Source organism: Coenobita brevimanus, chromosome 1 (genome assembly GCF_032717465.1).
Source record: "Coenobita brevimanus isolate Jiangsu-jjx chromosome 1, ASM3271746v2, whole genome shotgun sequence".
Taxonomy (NCBI): Eukaryota; Metazoa; Arthropoda; class Malacostraca; order Decapoda; family Coenobitidae; genus Coenobita; species Coenobita brevimanus.
In genome coordinates this window covers 36,779,900-36,795,524 of record NC_136954.1, presented here as the reverse complement: position 1 = coordinate 36,795,524, position 15,625 = coordinate 36,779,900, and the positions used below count along the sequence as shown (strand labels likewise).

General features: G+C 42.5%; 1 protein-coding gene across 1 annotated transcript; it reads right to left on the bottom strand.

Annotated features, from left to right (window-relative positions):
• Positions 1–10,554: 10,554 nt before the first annotated feature.
• On the bottom strand, positions 10,555–11,268 carry LOC145394399 (uncharacterized). The gene has a single exon (XM_080268299.1). It carries the CDS (start codon positions 11,266–11,268, stop codon positions 10,555–10,557), a length of 714 nt encoding a protein of 237 aa, XP_080124425.1.
• Between the last annotated feature and the right edge of the window lie 4,357 nt (positions 11,269–15,625).

The following is a 15,625-nucleotide window of genomic DNA, read 5'->3' as shown; positions in this document are numbered from 1 at the left end:
ATCCTTGATCTATTACCTATGACTTTTTTCATCCAAAAAAAAAATCACCTGTTCCTTCGATGATCCTAAACCATTATATCAGATTTGGTGCAGATTCATCCAGTAGATTTTTAAAATAAATTTCATGATCTTGCTGACAGACAGACAGACAGACAGACAAACACAAACAGACAGACAAACCAAACCATACATATAGCCACCTCGCCCTTTCGCATTTGGGTGTAACACACACTGTACAATTGTACATTGCCCACACTGAATGCACACTGAAACATGTAACGATACATTCTTACAAACAGGATGCACCTCTCATACACTTTTCATTTCTACAAAGACTGTCTGCAGATCTTGTCAAATAATTATACATTCTGTACTCGTCTCAGCCACTTTCTGACTTACTCTCATTTTACCCACTTCATCCCATAATAATAGTTGGTTTGTTTATACCTGACAGAACTGGGCCACTCACAGAACTTGAATATCATGCCTTGGTTGCATTAAATTCCTAGACTCTTATTCATGAGGTAAACATAAGTGTCCTTTCTTAATAGTCAAATCAACTAGCCATCAACTGAACTGAAAGGGGTTAGGAATTTGTCAAGCTGGAACAAACACACGCTTCACTTTCTCGCACAATTTATCCATTTGTCAGGCTCTTTATATAAACCCTCTGTGCTCTAGATCACACAGCACACACTTCATGCCATATACACAGTATATCAGTTTTACTCATATGAACTGAATAAAAGTAGACATGGAGGTAGCTGGACAACACGAGCTTAGATCAAATCCAGTATTCTTCAGCTGGGTAAATACAAATGTGTTGGGATACCTCTGTGTTAACAGGTGTTGTTTACTTCGATGATGATTTTGTAGTGAACTATTAATGAAAAAGCTGCATAATCTGGTATACTTTAAAAAAAAAGATAATGGAGAGAGTTCTAGAAAGTATGATCAAAGAAAGAGTGACAATTGATGAGATAGTTTGGTTTTATGCCAGGCAAAGGGACCACTAATGCCATATTCATTGTTCGACAGCTTCAGGAAAAATATATGGGAAAGAAAAGGGATCTGTATTTGGTTTTTGTTGATTTGGAGTCCTTTAACAGGGTCCCGAGGGAGGTGGCGAAGTGGGCAATGAGAAAGCCTGGGATTGAGGAATGGCTGGTCATAGTGGTTATGGCTATGTATGTGGGTGCTCACATCAAGTGGAAGTGAAAGGAGATTTGAATGATGAGTTTTCCGTGAATGTTGGCGTGCATCAGGGTCAGAGTTGAGCCCCTTATTACCATGGTGCTTGAAGCCCTTTCACGTGACTTCAGAAATGGACTCCTGTGAGAGGTGTTGTATGCCGGTGATTGCAGAGAATGTCAGGGAGGCAGAGGAAAGGTGTAGGAAGTGGAGAGATAGTATGGGGCACGAGGGCTTGAGAGTAAATGCAGATAAAACAAAGGTGATGGTACCTGGGGTTGGTGACAGCATTATCAAAAAAGGAGAGTGGCCATGTGCGGTTTGCCACAAGGGCGTGGGAATTAATTCCATCATGTGCAGTGTCTGTGATAAATGAGTGCATAAGAGACGTAGTAGTTTTAGAGGTAGACTGCTAGATAATGCTGATTTCATGTGTGGTGCGTCGGGAGAGCATGTGGAGATTGTCAGGCGTGATAGGATTGATCCTGCAGGTGAGTCTCTTGAGTGTGTGGAAGAGTTTTGTTATTTGGGAGACATATGCTGGAGGTGGGACTTGAGTAAGGAATGGGTGGAAGAAGTTCAGGCAGCTGTTGCCTTTCCTAACACTGAGAGGGCTCTCCCTCCGTTCTATGGGATATTTGTGTGCAGCATGTGTTAGGAGTGTAATGCTGTATGATAAAAAGACCTGGGCAGTAAAGGAAGAGGATATTCGCTGACTCAAACGTAGGGCAGTAAAGGAAGAGGATATTCGCTGGCTCAAACGTATAGAAATTACTGATTAAATGGATATGCAGTGAGTCCTTGAATGCGAGGCCAGGGGGGGGGGGGGCTAGGTTTACAATGGAAGAGTAAAGAGGAAGGATGGGTCTGGAGTGTCTTTGTGTTATAATGAGGAGACGTAGAATGAGATGGATTGGGCATGTGGTGAGGATGGGGGATGAAAATTGGGTGCAGAGAGTGAGGAGTGTGAACGTTGGGGGTAGTGTTGCAAGAGACAGACCGAAAAAGACCTTGGACGAGGTCGTCGAGTGTGACCTCAGGGATAAGGGACTATATAGGGAGGCAGTCAGAGATCGAGCAGCATGGAGAGCCTCCATTCAGTGATCAAGGCCGTCGCATGCAAGCATGTTGGAGCCTTTATAAGGGAGAAGTCTTGCCCAGTTCACTTCCGATAGTTATCTCTCCCAAATGTGTATGTGTTTCAGATATAATTAATCATGAGTTAATATTACCAACGATTACCATACTTAAGGTAATACAGGTTATGTAATATACAGTGGCTCAACCAAACAAATGGGTTGTGAGGGAGCATCTTGGAAGCATTTGGCATGTAAGGTGGTGAAGCTAGTTTCCTTTACCAAAATGTTGCCAAATGATATATTTCTTTTCTTCCATTTATTATTTTATAACTGAATTCAGCTATCTGGGCATTGGTGTTTGTAAAGGATGTTTTATAACCAGGGGAAAGAAATTACGTGTATACAGTGTAATTAAGGGGTAGTGTAAAAAATCCTGATAATGTGAATAAAATGAGGAATGACACCCGTGTCTGAAGACGGGCACACTCTGCTGGTTTACCCGAGCTGGTTTCGACTGCTTATGTCTCGGATTCAAATGTCACTTCTTATTCTAACACGATTACTGTATTTGGGGGGTGATACATTAGAAACACAACTTCATAATTCATTAAAGCTGAGCGTAAATATTTAAACTGCAGATAAGTTGGGTCTCATTTTCTGGAATTTAAGTTACTACCCTTGGGTTGGGCAACTGGGAGGCGCTTCGGGGGCTCGGGGCGTCTGAGCGCCGCCATACGCAACCAGAATAAGTCATACCGCGGTGGGGGGAGTGTTATTTCTTTGCTAGTTCATTGTTTCGTTGTCGTAAACGCTTGTAGCACTTCCTCCTCGGCGATTTATTTTGCATATTACACGTTGATATTCTCTTAAATGCTATTGTTATTTTTTCAATGAACCTAGTTTTGGGCAGCAACATTAACAAGGATAAAAGAAGGATGAAACGACCAAAATAAATCTCCGGAAGACTTGCAGCAAAGCCGCCCCTGCCAACGATTCGTCCACGCAAGTGTGAACTTGATCTTTTATATTATGAGCAACGCTTTATTAGTTGGCAATGAATGTGTCAACCCAGTATTCTGATATACTTCTGGCTGTACAAGGGCGATGAAGAGGAAAGCACTGCAGGCAGAAGTAGTGGATAGACGTGGACTATCAGGTAAGGTTTGTGTGTGGGGTGAGACAGACTGGAGTGGGGTGCGTCTTTTGTGCGTGGATTTTAAGAGTTTGTTAACCTTTTTCCCTACCAATGATCTCCCCGTTTACTGAATAAAATCTTTTGGAAGTTGTAGAATGTAGACGAATCGTACTTGAAGCTTAGGCCCTGAATATGTTGTTAGTTTGTGATGGTGTATATACCCAACTTATCGTATTAGTTTGTTCTTTGTCACATTTTGTTAAAACTGTGAACGGGATGCGTGTCATTTTGTTACACAGTGACACACACACACACACACACATGAGCATACACCACAAACGCGCACACATACGGCATGTTTTGTCACAAGCACACACCAGCAACATTAAGATCTGCGTAGTTTAAGTGTGACATTTGCAATTTTGTTGCTGTTTATTTTAATAAATTTTGGACTATAATGTCGTTTATCACATAGCCGAAATTCGTAGTTGTCGCCATCACTCTCGATTTTACATTTGGTATTTAAAACCTCCAGTTGCCGTAGGCCTTCAGATGTTTTCCCCACATTAAGTCAGATTAATTTTCGTGATGTAGATACCTGCACACCATCTTAAGAGTAAGACATAATACAACACTGCCTATCAAACTGCATCTCATATACTCGTACCATGCCCTAAATGAACGAATTCGAGCAGATATGACTCAAGTGTGAATCGGACTCGTTTCTCTGCCCAGCCTCCCTACCAACCATTCCCCCACTCCTGCCCCCTCCTTTCCTCTCCCGCTGCTCACTGATACCCTTCCTACCCCATCCCATTGTGAATAGTACAGACATTTTACCCAAGTATGTGGGTCAACTTCACACAAATTGCAACAAAAACAAACTCAATAGATTTCGTATCCTCAATATATTCTGAATGAGAGAAGAAAAAGTCTTAAGGATTCACCTGGAGGGGAAGTTTAGAAAATCGCCTAAATATGATTCTACCAGAAATGCCATTATTAGCCAGATGTCGGTGATCGTACAAGCCTACATTGTTACACATGCTACATTTGACCATAGTGTATATTTTCCTTGAAGCAAAAAAGAATAAAAACACATACAGTATATCAATGATGAGAATTTATGTTGATCACATTATCATATCGATTCTCATTTAAACAAAGGAGAGAAATAAATGAAGAGAAATAAATGATCAACTGCCGATCAAATGAACCAGTTAAATTCAAACTGATGATCAAAATAACCAATTATCAACACAGAGAAATAACTCATCCACTGCTGATCAAAACGAACCCATCAGATATATGCACACAATGCAACACTACACAATGTCATCATCATTCTTGTCACCTGGTGTCTGTATTGAATTAGTGCAGCTGGATCCCCTGCAGTTTCCGCACACCGGAGTGCACTCGATATTGTTCTTTTTGCATGTGCATCCCATGAGTAGACTTGCACCAGTCGAGCAGGGCAGTACTCCCAAGGTGGATGGAAAGCTGATGACAGGGAGAGCTGGAGCTCCTATTTCATCAGCCCTCAGGTCTAGTTCCTGACCATCCCCCTTTGCCGAACTTTGTCAGTGTTTCAGTAACGCAGAGAGTAGGCCAGCATGCTCTCCAATACAAGTTTCTCTATCAACACTGAACTACATGCACAGTACACACGACACTTCCTCTTCAAAATTAAAGAAAAATGGCGCACTACAACAATGCCTCGGAGTCCCCAGGGGGGGGGGGACCATAAATGCCCCCAGCATCCGCCCCTCTCCCGGTGACGACTCTTTGAGTTGCCTGGATCCACTGACTCACTTTTTCTTCATTTCTGCAACATTCGCGGCCTGTCGTCGAAATTTCTGTCAGTTGAACACCACCTCTTCTCTAAACCTCACCTTCTCGTCGTTACTGAGACTCAGCTCTCTGAGGCAACTGACTGCAAACCCTTCTCTGTATCCTCCTACTTTATACTCATTTCAAAGCTAAAGGTGGATGTTGCGTTTATGTAAGCAACGACCTATCTTGCTCTCGTGTTCCTGAACCTGATTCTTTTGAATTCTTTACTCTCTGGCTTCAGCTTTCCTGTCATTCTGTGACTAAATATATCTGCGCTGTTTACTTATCTCCAAATTCTACTGACAATCAAAAATTCTTCGACTCTCTTACTTCTATGATGGAACACATTCTATCCAGTTCTCCTTTCTCTGAAATCTCCATTCTTGGAGATTTCAATGTTCACCACCACCTTTGGCTCTCGTCTCCTTTCACTGATCCACCCGGTGGGCAAGCCTTCATCTTTTCTATCCTTAATGACCTAGAAGAGCAGTTTGTACAGCACTCTACCCGTATCCCTGACCGCCTTGGAGAGGGTTCCAACATACTTGACCTCTTCCTTACAACTAATCCTTCTGCTTACACTGTTAGTCTTTACTCTCCATTGGGCTCCTCCGATCACAACCTTATTACCTTAACCTGTCCTATTGTTCCAGTACAGCCTGTGGACCCTCCAAAGAAACGTCATCTGTGGCACTTTGGAGCTGCGGATTGGGAGGACCTCATGCAGTACTTCTTTGATTTTCCCTGGAATGATTATTGCTTCCATGGCCGGGAGCCATCTGAGTGTGCCTTGTGCATTACGGAGGTTATTCTCTCGGGCATGGAAGCATACATTCCTTTCTCATATCCTCTGACTAATGCAAGAAAGCCTTGGTTTAATCACGCTTGTTCTAATGCTGTCCGCAACAAGGAGAGTGCCTATAAAAGGTACCAGAGCCAACCCACACCTGAATCATATCTTTTTTATGTTTCTGCCCGGAATCATGCTGTGTTCTTTGCCCTGAAAAAAATTATTTCATCCATTCTAAATGCTCCCAACTCTCCAACTCGAATTCTTCCCACTCCTCATGGCACCTTGCCAAAAACCTTTCTAACAACTTTACTTCATCATCCTTCTCTCCTCTTCTCTACTCTGACGGCTCTGTAGGTATTTCTTCTACTGATACAGCAGATCTGTTTGCTCAGACTTTCTCCTCCAATTCCACCTTAGACAATTTCGGTGCTGTTCCTCCCTCACTTCCTCCCTCTGACTTCCTCATAGCTGACATTAAAATTTCTTCAGCTGATGTATTTTCTGCCATCACTGGCCTCAATACTAACAAGGCACATGGGCCTGATGGAGTCCCTTCTGTCGTCCTCAAGAACTGTGCTTCTGCTTACATCCTGCCTAGATAAACTCTGTCACCTTTGTCTTTCTTCTTGTACCTTTCCTTCTTGCTGGAAGTTTGCTCTCATTCAGCTGGTACCAAAGAAGGGTGACCGATCCCAACCCTCTATCGTCCAATTGCTTTAATATTCTGTGTTTCAAAAGTTTTTGAGTCCATTCTCAGTGGTCGGCAGCACAAACGAAGAAGGACCTTGCGCAAGTGCAATGCGCAATCCACAGTTCACTACCTTGCACAAGCACAAGTGTGCAATCTGCACAATGTCACAAAGTGCAAGTGCAAACCATTTGCATATATTTGTGGTAATTACTGTAAAATATTGATATTGAAATAAAATAGCATACTTTTATTTATCATTCTTATTCTCTACTGTAATTTGCGCAAGTGCGCAATCTATTATTCAGTATGCGCAATGTCGCTAGCGCTAGTGCAAACTATTTGCATATATTTGTGGGAATTACTGTAAAATATTGAGATATTTAAATAAATTAGCATACTTTTATTTATTATTATTCTTTCTTTCTATCTATTGCCAGACGCCTTAATCCCATAAGGGGTGGCCACTGGCCACAAGCAAGCAACAAATCGCCTCCATGTAACCCTGTTCCCCACCATTTCACTGCCCTGCTCCCAGCTCACACACCCCTCTCTCGTATACTTCTCCACTCCATCCCTCCATCTCATCCTTGGCCTACACTCTCCTCGTTAGTCTCTCACTCCATCATCTCCATATGACCAAATCACCTCAGTGTGTTTCTCATAAAACTTCCTATCACATCCACATCCACACCACAACGCTCCTTCACTTCCTTATTTGTCAGTCTGTCTCTCCATATAACTCGGACTCCACATGCTCCACTCAAATAACTCATTTATTTCCAAAGCTCTCACTCTTGACTTCTGTCCCTCCAACATGGTCAAAGCTTCACTTCCATACATTAGAGCTGGTATCACAATACTGTCATGTAGTAACTCTTTCATTCGTGAGGTTCAAACAGAGGAATGAGCGGGCTAAGGAGCGGAGGGACAGGGAAACAAAGGCTGTGATGTTGCCAGTTTTACTTTTATCTGCATTTTCGCAAGACGTTTTATTTAATAATTCAATATAGATATACAATAACATGTGTAATTCATTACAGAAATCACTAAAACATATTATTTAAATCAAATATCCACAGCCTAATAAATTATTAGGCTGTGGATATTTGATTAAATAATAGGTTTTAATGATTTTTATAAGGAATTGCATATGCTACTCTAAATAAATAATGTATTTTAATTTATTATTATTTACTAATAATAATAACCTAAAAAATATTAAAACACATTATCTCTGCTGAAGCATTTTAAGAAATGCTATTACTCTCCGTCCCTCCCACCTCCCCCAGAAATCGCGACCCTCCCAAGCCTTCCCCATCCCTTGTCCAGACATACGGGAAGCTCCCAAGACCACATGTCCCTTGGATTGCGCACTGTGCAATCCAAGGGACAGGTGCTCAAGACAGATGCGCATGCGCAAATTTAGTTATTCAAGCGCAACTAAATTCGCTTGCACACCTGCCCTTTCATATGCGCAAGCGCAATATTACGCATGGTCTCATGAAGTGCGCAATGCACAAACGATATTCATCGGAGCGCAACAGTGCGCAATTGCGCTTTGTGCAAGTGTTTGCGCACCTGCCCAGCACTGTCCATTCTTAACAGAAAAAATTTAAAGCATCTTTCCTATTACAACTTTCTTTCTGTTCGTCAGTATGGGCTCCATCAGGCACACTCCACTGGCAATCTTCTCACCTACCTTTCAGATTCCTGGTCATCCTCCTTTCGGGACTTTGGCGAAAACTTTGCCATTGCACTTGATATCTCAAAGGCTTTCGATCGAGTCTGGCATAAATCTTTAATTTCCAAACTGCCCTCTTACGGTTTCTATCCTTCTATCTGTGCCTTCATCTATAGCTTCCTTTCTGGTCTTTCTATAGCTGCTGTTGTAGACGGCCATCGTTCTTCTCCTAGATGTATTAACAGTGATGTTCCTCAGGGCATTGTCCTATCACCAACTCTCTTCCTTTTATTCATCAATGATCTTCTAAGCTGTACAGCTAACCCTGTCCACTCATACGCTGATGATTCCACCCTTCACCTTTCCATTCGGTTCCCTCTACGTCTATCTCAGCGGTTACTTCAACAAACAAGGGATGAGGCTATGACACACCTAATGTCTGACTTGGCTCGTATCTCTGACTGGAGTAAAAATAATCTTGTTGTAATGCATCAAAGAGTTTTTACACCTATCAGCCTGTCAAAATCTTCCACAGAAGTACCCACTAATGTTTAATAATATCCAGCTCAATCCTGCATCATCCTTGAACATGCTTGGAGTTTCATTCACACAGGACTTATCTTGGAAAGATCATATTGCCTCTCGTGTAAAATCTGCTTCCAAGAGATTGAGTGTGCTAAGCCGACTCCATGCCTTCTGTACTCCTGCACAACATTCATGTGTGAGGAGGCTCCCCACATACAGCTCTTCTCAGTAGGGTGGAGTCAAAGGCTATTCGTCTCAACTCTCCTCCTCTTACTGGCTCCCTTCAACCTTTGTCTCTTCGCTGCACTGTTGCCTCTTTATCCCTTTTCTATCGCTACTTCAATGGTCACTGCTCTTCTGAACTGTCTGCTTGCATCCCTCCACCTCTACGATGGGTGCGAAGCACCTTCTAGCAACAAACACCCATCCCATTGTTGTGCAACTCTCTAATGCAAGAGTTAACCGTTACTCTCAGTCCTTCATCTATGCAACAGGACAACTCTGGAACTGTCTCCCTCTGTCTGTATTTCCTACATCTTATGATCTCCAGTCTTTCAAATGCAATGTGTCCAGGCATCTCAAAATGAATGGATCTTGAATTTGGCTCTCTTTTGTATTGTTTTTGTTTCTTTCTTGGAAGGAACATTAATGCCGGCTCAGCCTTTGGTTCCTTCTTCCCCGCATTAAAAAAAACAAGCTGATGACCTGCAGAAGCTTTTCAGGAGCTGGGGGTGGGGTTGTCTGAACTGACAGAAACCCCTTGTCACACTTCTGCCATCCCCACTCTGTAGGACAAGGTCCATTTGTAGATCCCTTATATTCTTGTACTTGGAAGTACACACGCAGGCTGTGATACTTTGTTGCTCCTGATGTCGGTGGTAAGACCTATGGCTGCATGTAAGTAGAGCTAGATGCCACCTTCTGACAAAACCGACGATATCGGAGGGAGTCCAGGGTGTCACTTGATTTTCCATTGCAGAGAATCACCACTGCTTTCTCTCCTGCTTCTGCCACATCATCTGTAGAAGCTGAATGTGCTTAGAACACCTCGGCCTACTCTTAGAACATATCACATTCTTTGAATTTCTTGAGGGAAGCTCCCTTCCCGATCCCATAAAGGCAAGATATAGTGTCACATCCAAGAACTGCATGTAAGAACAAGATGTGCTTACATATGTCTGGGACGAGTAGTTGTTTTGTAGCCTTGATGTTCCAAATGCGAAGTTTCCTTGTGCTTTTCCTTGACTCAGAACAAAAGAACAGGTCAAGGGAGTCTAGGCTAGCATGGTAGCAGAGAAGGACTAACAGGTCTGTGTCATCCCCTATTAGCACAGTATTGTTGGTGGTAGTACACTGCACAGGTCTTTGCACAATCAGCAGGGCAGCATCTCCTGAGGCATGGTATGTCTCAGTCTGCCTTCTGCAGCTCTTTACTTAGCATGGAAACAAATCGTTGCTTGTTCTGCTTGTTAGCCAGGAACTGTTCCTTCTGCATTGTGACAATCATGTCAGCTGTAAATATCACAGTGGCACCAATCTTCCCTTTTGATCGTCTGTGGTGTCATGTCCTTTGTGCTGTTGTTTCATACCCATCAAACACCACTACAACCTTGTCATACCTCTTTCTTACATACTCTGTATACTGGTGGCATACGGTATGTCTTTATAAGTAGATCCATGGGACCATGGGATGCGTTGAACAAATGCTTCACCATCCAAAACATTATGGCTACCTTCTACTACATTAACTGCTGTGACATAAGGCCTAATAAGATCCCAAATGGCAACAGCAAGGGTTGGCTTGTTTGCTTCTTGAAGTAGGAGAGAGGAATCAGATAGGGCTGGGGGATAGCTACGTAGTTCGTAGGTAAGGGCTAACTCGAGTTCATCACATTTCTGTGCAGCTATGACCAGTCTCTGGAACAGAAGTTGTGGGTCAACTTGAATTTGATCTCCATCGATCCTTACAGAAGACTTCATGCCGAGAGTAACAGCTTGATCCTTCCTCTTGAAGACGTACTCAGCAGGTGTTAGTCTATCCATAGACTTCAGTATCGCAACGCCAACTGACCATGCTGTATCAACATTGATGCTGGGAAGGGCATGCTCCCCAGTGGCAATGTTCCACAGACTGGGGTCACTGGTGAACGGATTTCGCTGCTGTAGATAACTGGGAACTGTCAGTGTGTCCTTCCAGTCACGGGCTTGCTTTGTTTTGGTCATGTCCTTGTTCTGCTCTCCAGTGTTGTAGTTGACCCCTGTGAGTCCCTCCATTGCCTGGTTTACTTCTGCACAGGCGGGCATCGATAGTACCCCCAACAGATGTTGTTGCTCTGTCATCCCTCGCCCCCCTGTGAGCCCACCACTGGTTTTCAAACTTCTCATCAGAACCTGCTCAATGATCAAATCAGGTGAGAGACCTGCCTACAGGCAATCGCTTCGCCGAATCACGTGGAACCCTTCCTCGAAATGTTTTTGGACTTCTGGATGTTCAGTGCATCTGCTGATGATACATCCTGGCAGATTTGGTGTAAAGATTATGTCCTGATGATGCCAGATAGGGTAGCATGTCCTGGATGGCCCGCAGATGTAAGGGCCAGTTTCCAGTCCGTTCTGCACTGATGTATTTTCGTAGAACATCTATCATGTTTGTGTACTGAACCGAGAGAGTTGAAGTTCTAGGGGACTTCCTGGTGGACTCTGTGTGCTTCTGAAGATGATCTTTGATTCTCACTAGAACATGAGACAGACAGACTTCATCAACAGATATTGTTCCATTCATAAGCTTCTCATAGATCTTAAAAGCTCCATCCAGGTCCACATCTGAACTTACATCTGTTATCTCTTGATCTGGCAGCCTTGCAGCTGCTTCAGCAAAGTCCGATTCTCCATTCTTACTGTTGTCTGGATTTCTAGATTGCTGTGGTAAATGAGCATTGAACACATTTGTCAGCATCAGTGCATTGAGGGCTGCATCAGCAATTGAGTGTGCATGAACTGCTCGCACAACAGCTTTGCCAGACATCATGTCGATTACTGCACTTGGGGCACAGATCAACTCAAACGGTTCTTGCAGCCCAGATGAGGCCATCAGGTGTCCAATTGAACCGAGGAAGCTCATCTCTGCATGAAAGCCAACGTATTACAATTTGCCTCAAATCACTTCCCATTTGCTCAGAGTTGATAATCATGATAGCCTTCCACCAGAGTGGCTGATCAAAAGTGATAATTGGGGTGACACTGTGGCGTCGTGCATGCTCACTAACAAATGTCAGGGTCGAGAATATGCATGTGCTATCACTAGGATTCAGATTGATCATTGGCAGAAACATAACAGTTGCCTTGCCAGGGTGGTCACCCTTATGCACAGACTGCATCATTCCTGACCATGCAGGTCTGGGAGACCCAAAGAGAATGGATGTCTTCCACAAGACATCAAGATTTTCACAGCTGTTCTGGATCTGAAGGTTGACAAGCTTCTGGTAGGTCAGTGCTGTCAAATCACACCTTTCATCTTTGTAGTACCGTACTTGTACCCTTCCAACTATCGCTACATCCAAGGTAGTAGCCTTAACCCTGGGGATTGGCTGTCTTGACCTAGTTTCAGGAGTTTCGGTAAAGTTTTTCAGACAATAATTAACAAACACGTAATCAAGCATCTAGAAATCAATAAATTAATCAATGATCGGCAGTATGGACTTAGACAAGAACGTTCAACTGTAGATATTCTTTGCCTTCTTACCCATCAGATTAACAAAACAATAGACCAACACGGTGAAACACACACAATAGCACTTGATATTTCAAAAACATATGACACAGTATGGCACCGGGCCTTATTGTCTAAGATGTCACAATATGGCCTTGCATCACTGGCTCCTCTAATTTCTTCTCATCTTCATAATAGAAAAATACGAGTCATGGTAGATGGAATTTATTCTCAGTTTCATTCCATAAATGCTGGCGCACCTTAGGGATCAGTTTTGGCGCCAACCCACTCATTCATATAAATGACCTCCTATCTGTCACTCACAACCCAATACACTCTAATGCTGATGACTCGACCCTTCACAGTTCTTTCACATTTAGTACATCCTTTACACAATTTGATATTATAAATTCCCAAATTAACACAGCAGTTTCTCTGAACCAGGACCTTTCTAAAATTAATCAATGGGGACAGACAAATCTGGTCTTATTTAATGCTCAGAAAACTAAATACATTAATTTCTCCAACAGAAAGAATCCCTCAGACTCTCACATAATTTTAAATGATGTCAATAATCCCATAACCACTACAATTGATATCCTAGGTGTTACTCTAAATCCCAGTCTAAGCTGGACAGCTTATGTTAAATCCCTTGATAAAAACGCTTCCATAAAATTGGGACTTATGTAGAGTTCATGAGTTCATCACTGACGAGCAGATGGCCACAATACACAAAAAAGTCATGTGCGTTCTCAGATCGAATACGGTTCACCACTGTGGAGTGCATGTGGAGCGGTTGCATTGAGGCAGTTGGACAAAATTCAAAATAAAGCCATTAGATTAATCAATAATCCTGCCACTATGCAGGACCTTCCTCCATTATCAGTACGTAGAGTTGTTGCTTCTTTAGCATTATTTTATCAATTTTTTTACCGTAAGTGCTCTGACGAACTGGCTTCATTTGTGCCTCCCCTTCACATTTGCTTCTGAAATACTCGGGCAGCTAGGAGTGCCCATGAACTCACACTCTCTCCCTCGCAATGCAGAACCTCAACTAATCAAAATTCATTTATCCCCAGAACTGCTACTCTCTGGAAGTCACTGCCTGGGAGTTGTTTCCCAGTCAATCAATCAATCATTTCCTGTGGCACCCTCGGGGATGCATAGGGCCTCGATGAACTCACACCACCACATCCTATCTTGTGCTAACTCCTCAAGATCTCCCCAACACTCATCTCCAGCTTCCCGTCTCATTGTCCTCACCCACGTCTCTTTTGGCCTTCCTCTACCCCTCCTACCAAGTGCCACCCACCCTGGTGTACCTCGTACTATTCCCTGTCTCCTATACGCATGTCCTAGCCACTTCCATCGTGAGAATCTAACATATTCATCGATCGGCTGCACTCCCGTTATTTCTCTAATTCTACTATTTGGTATCCTTTCCCACCACTTAACTCCTAATATTCTTCTAAGTGCTTTATTTTCAAACACCAAGAATTTATTTTCCATAGTCACTGTACTGTACCAAGACTCGTGTTCATAAATTAAGATACTCCTAACCATTACCTTATAAAGTTAGATTTTTGTATGCACAGAGAAATTGTTATTATTCCAAATATTTTTAAGCATTCCCATTGCCTGATTAGCCTTCTTTAACCTTTCCTCGAATTCAAAGTTCAAAGAACCATCCTTGGCTAAATAAGTACCTAAATATTTAAACCTATCAACTTGCTTTACAACCATACCTCCAATTACACATTCCTGCGCATTTTCCGTATTCATATTGATTATTTCAGTTTTTCCACAATTAATAACCAAACCCACCTTGCGACCTTCACTCACCAAACAGTCCAACACTCTCTGCATCTCTTCTGGCCCATCACAAATCAAAACTATATCATCTGCATAATCTAAATCCAAAAAGTTTCCTGTTCTCTCCCCAAAGTATACCTGCACCGGTTTCTGTTCCAACGCGTTTCATAATGTAATCAATGACCAATATAAATAGTAAAGGCGATAGAACACCACCTTGAATTACTCCGGACTTGACTTCAAACGAATCACTCAGACAACCATCAACCATCACTTTACAAAATGTGTCCTCATGCATGTTCATAATGACCCTCACAAACTCCTCTGGTATTCCATAATGTCTCATGATCTTCCCCATAGTCTCTCTCGAAACACTATCAAAAGCCTTTTCAAAATCAACAAAACAAAGACTTAACGGCACTCTCATTTCATTAACTTGCTGCATCAAATGCCTAACTATAAAGATCTGATCATTGCAACCACGTCCCTTTCTAAAACCAGCCTGTTCATCCCTCAGAATACCCTCAACCACTGGCTCCAACCTATTTAACAACACTCTACTGAAAACTTTCAAAGCTATCGGTGACAAAGAGATTCCCCTCCAATTACCACATTCACTCAGGTCTCCCTTCTTCGGAACTTTAACAATTACACCATTCTTCCAAACTGATGGTAGTAACCCCGTCACCCATATCTTATTGAATAGCTTGGTCAAGATCATTATTAATCTATCCCCCTCCACTTTAAACATTTCCGGAAATAAACCATCCTCCCCTGGTGCCTTATTATTCTTTAACTGTTATACTGCTTTCTCCACTTCTGCAAGCCTCAACTCTCCTGTTTCTATATTTAAATCTTCCTGAGCAGACGGTATATCCTCTTCTGGTGGTATTGGTCTATTAAGAACTGTCTCAAAATGCTCTTTCCATCTATTTTTAATATCTCCATCTTTGGTCAATAAATTTCCTTCCCTGTCTCTAACTGGTATTTCCTTGCGTTTACCTGCATTACCACTCAGTTCTCTAATCGATTCATATGCTATTCTTTGACTCTGTCCATCATTTTTGTTTATTAAGATTTCAGTCTCTGCAACCTTTTCATCCACACATCTTCTTTTATCTCTCCTAGCTAACCTTCTTACTTCTGAATTCAAACTCCAGTACGCAGCTCTTGCTA

Bases quoted from the DNA above. Each gene is read 5' to 3' on its own strand.
- LOC145394399 (XM_080268299.1), bottom strand. From the start codon at position 11,268: ATGACAGAGCAACAACATCTGTTGGGGGTACTATCGATGCCCGCCTGT.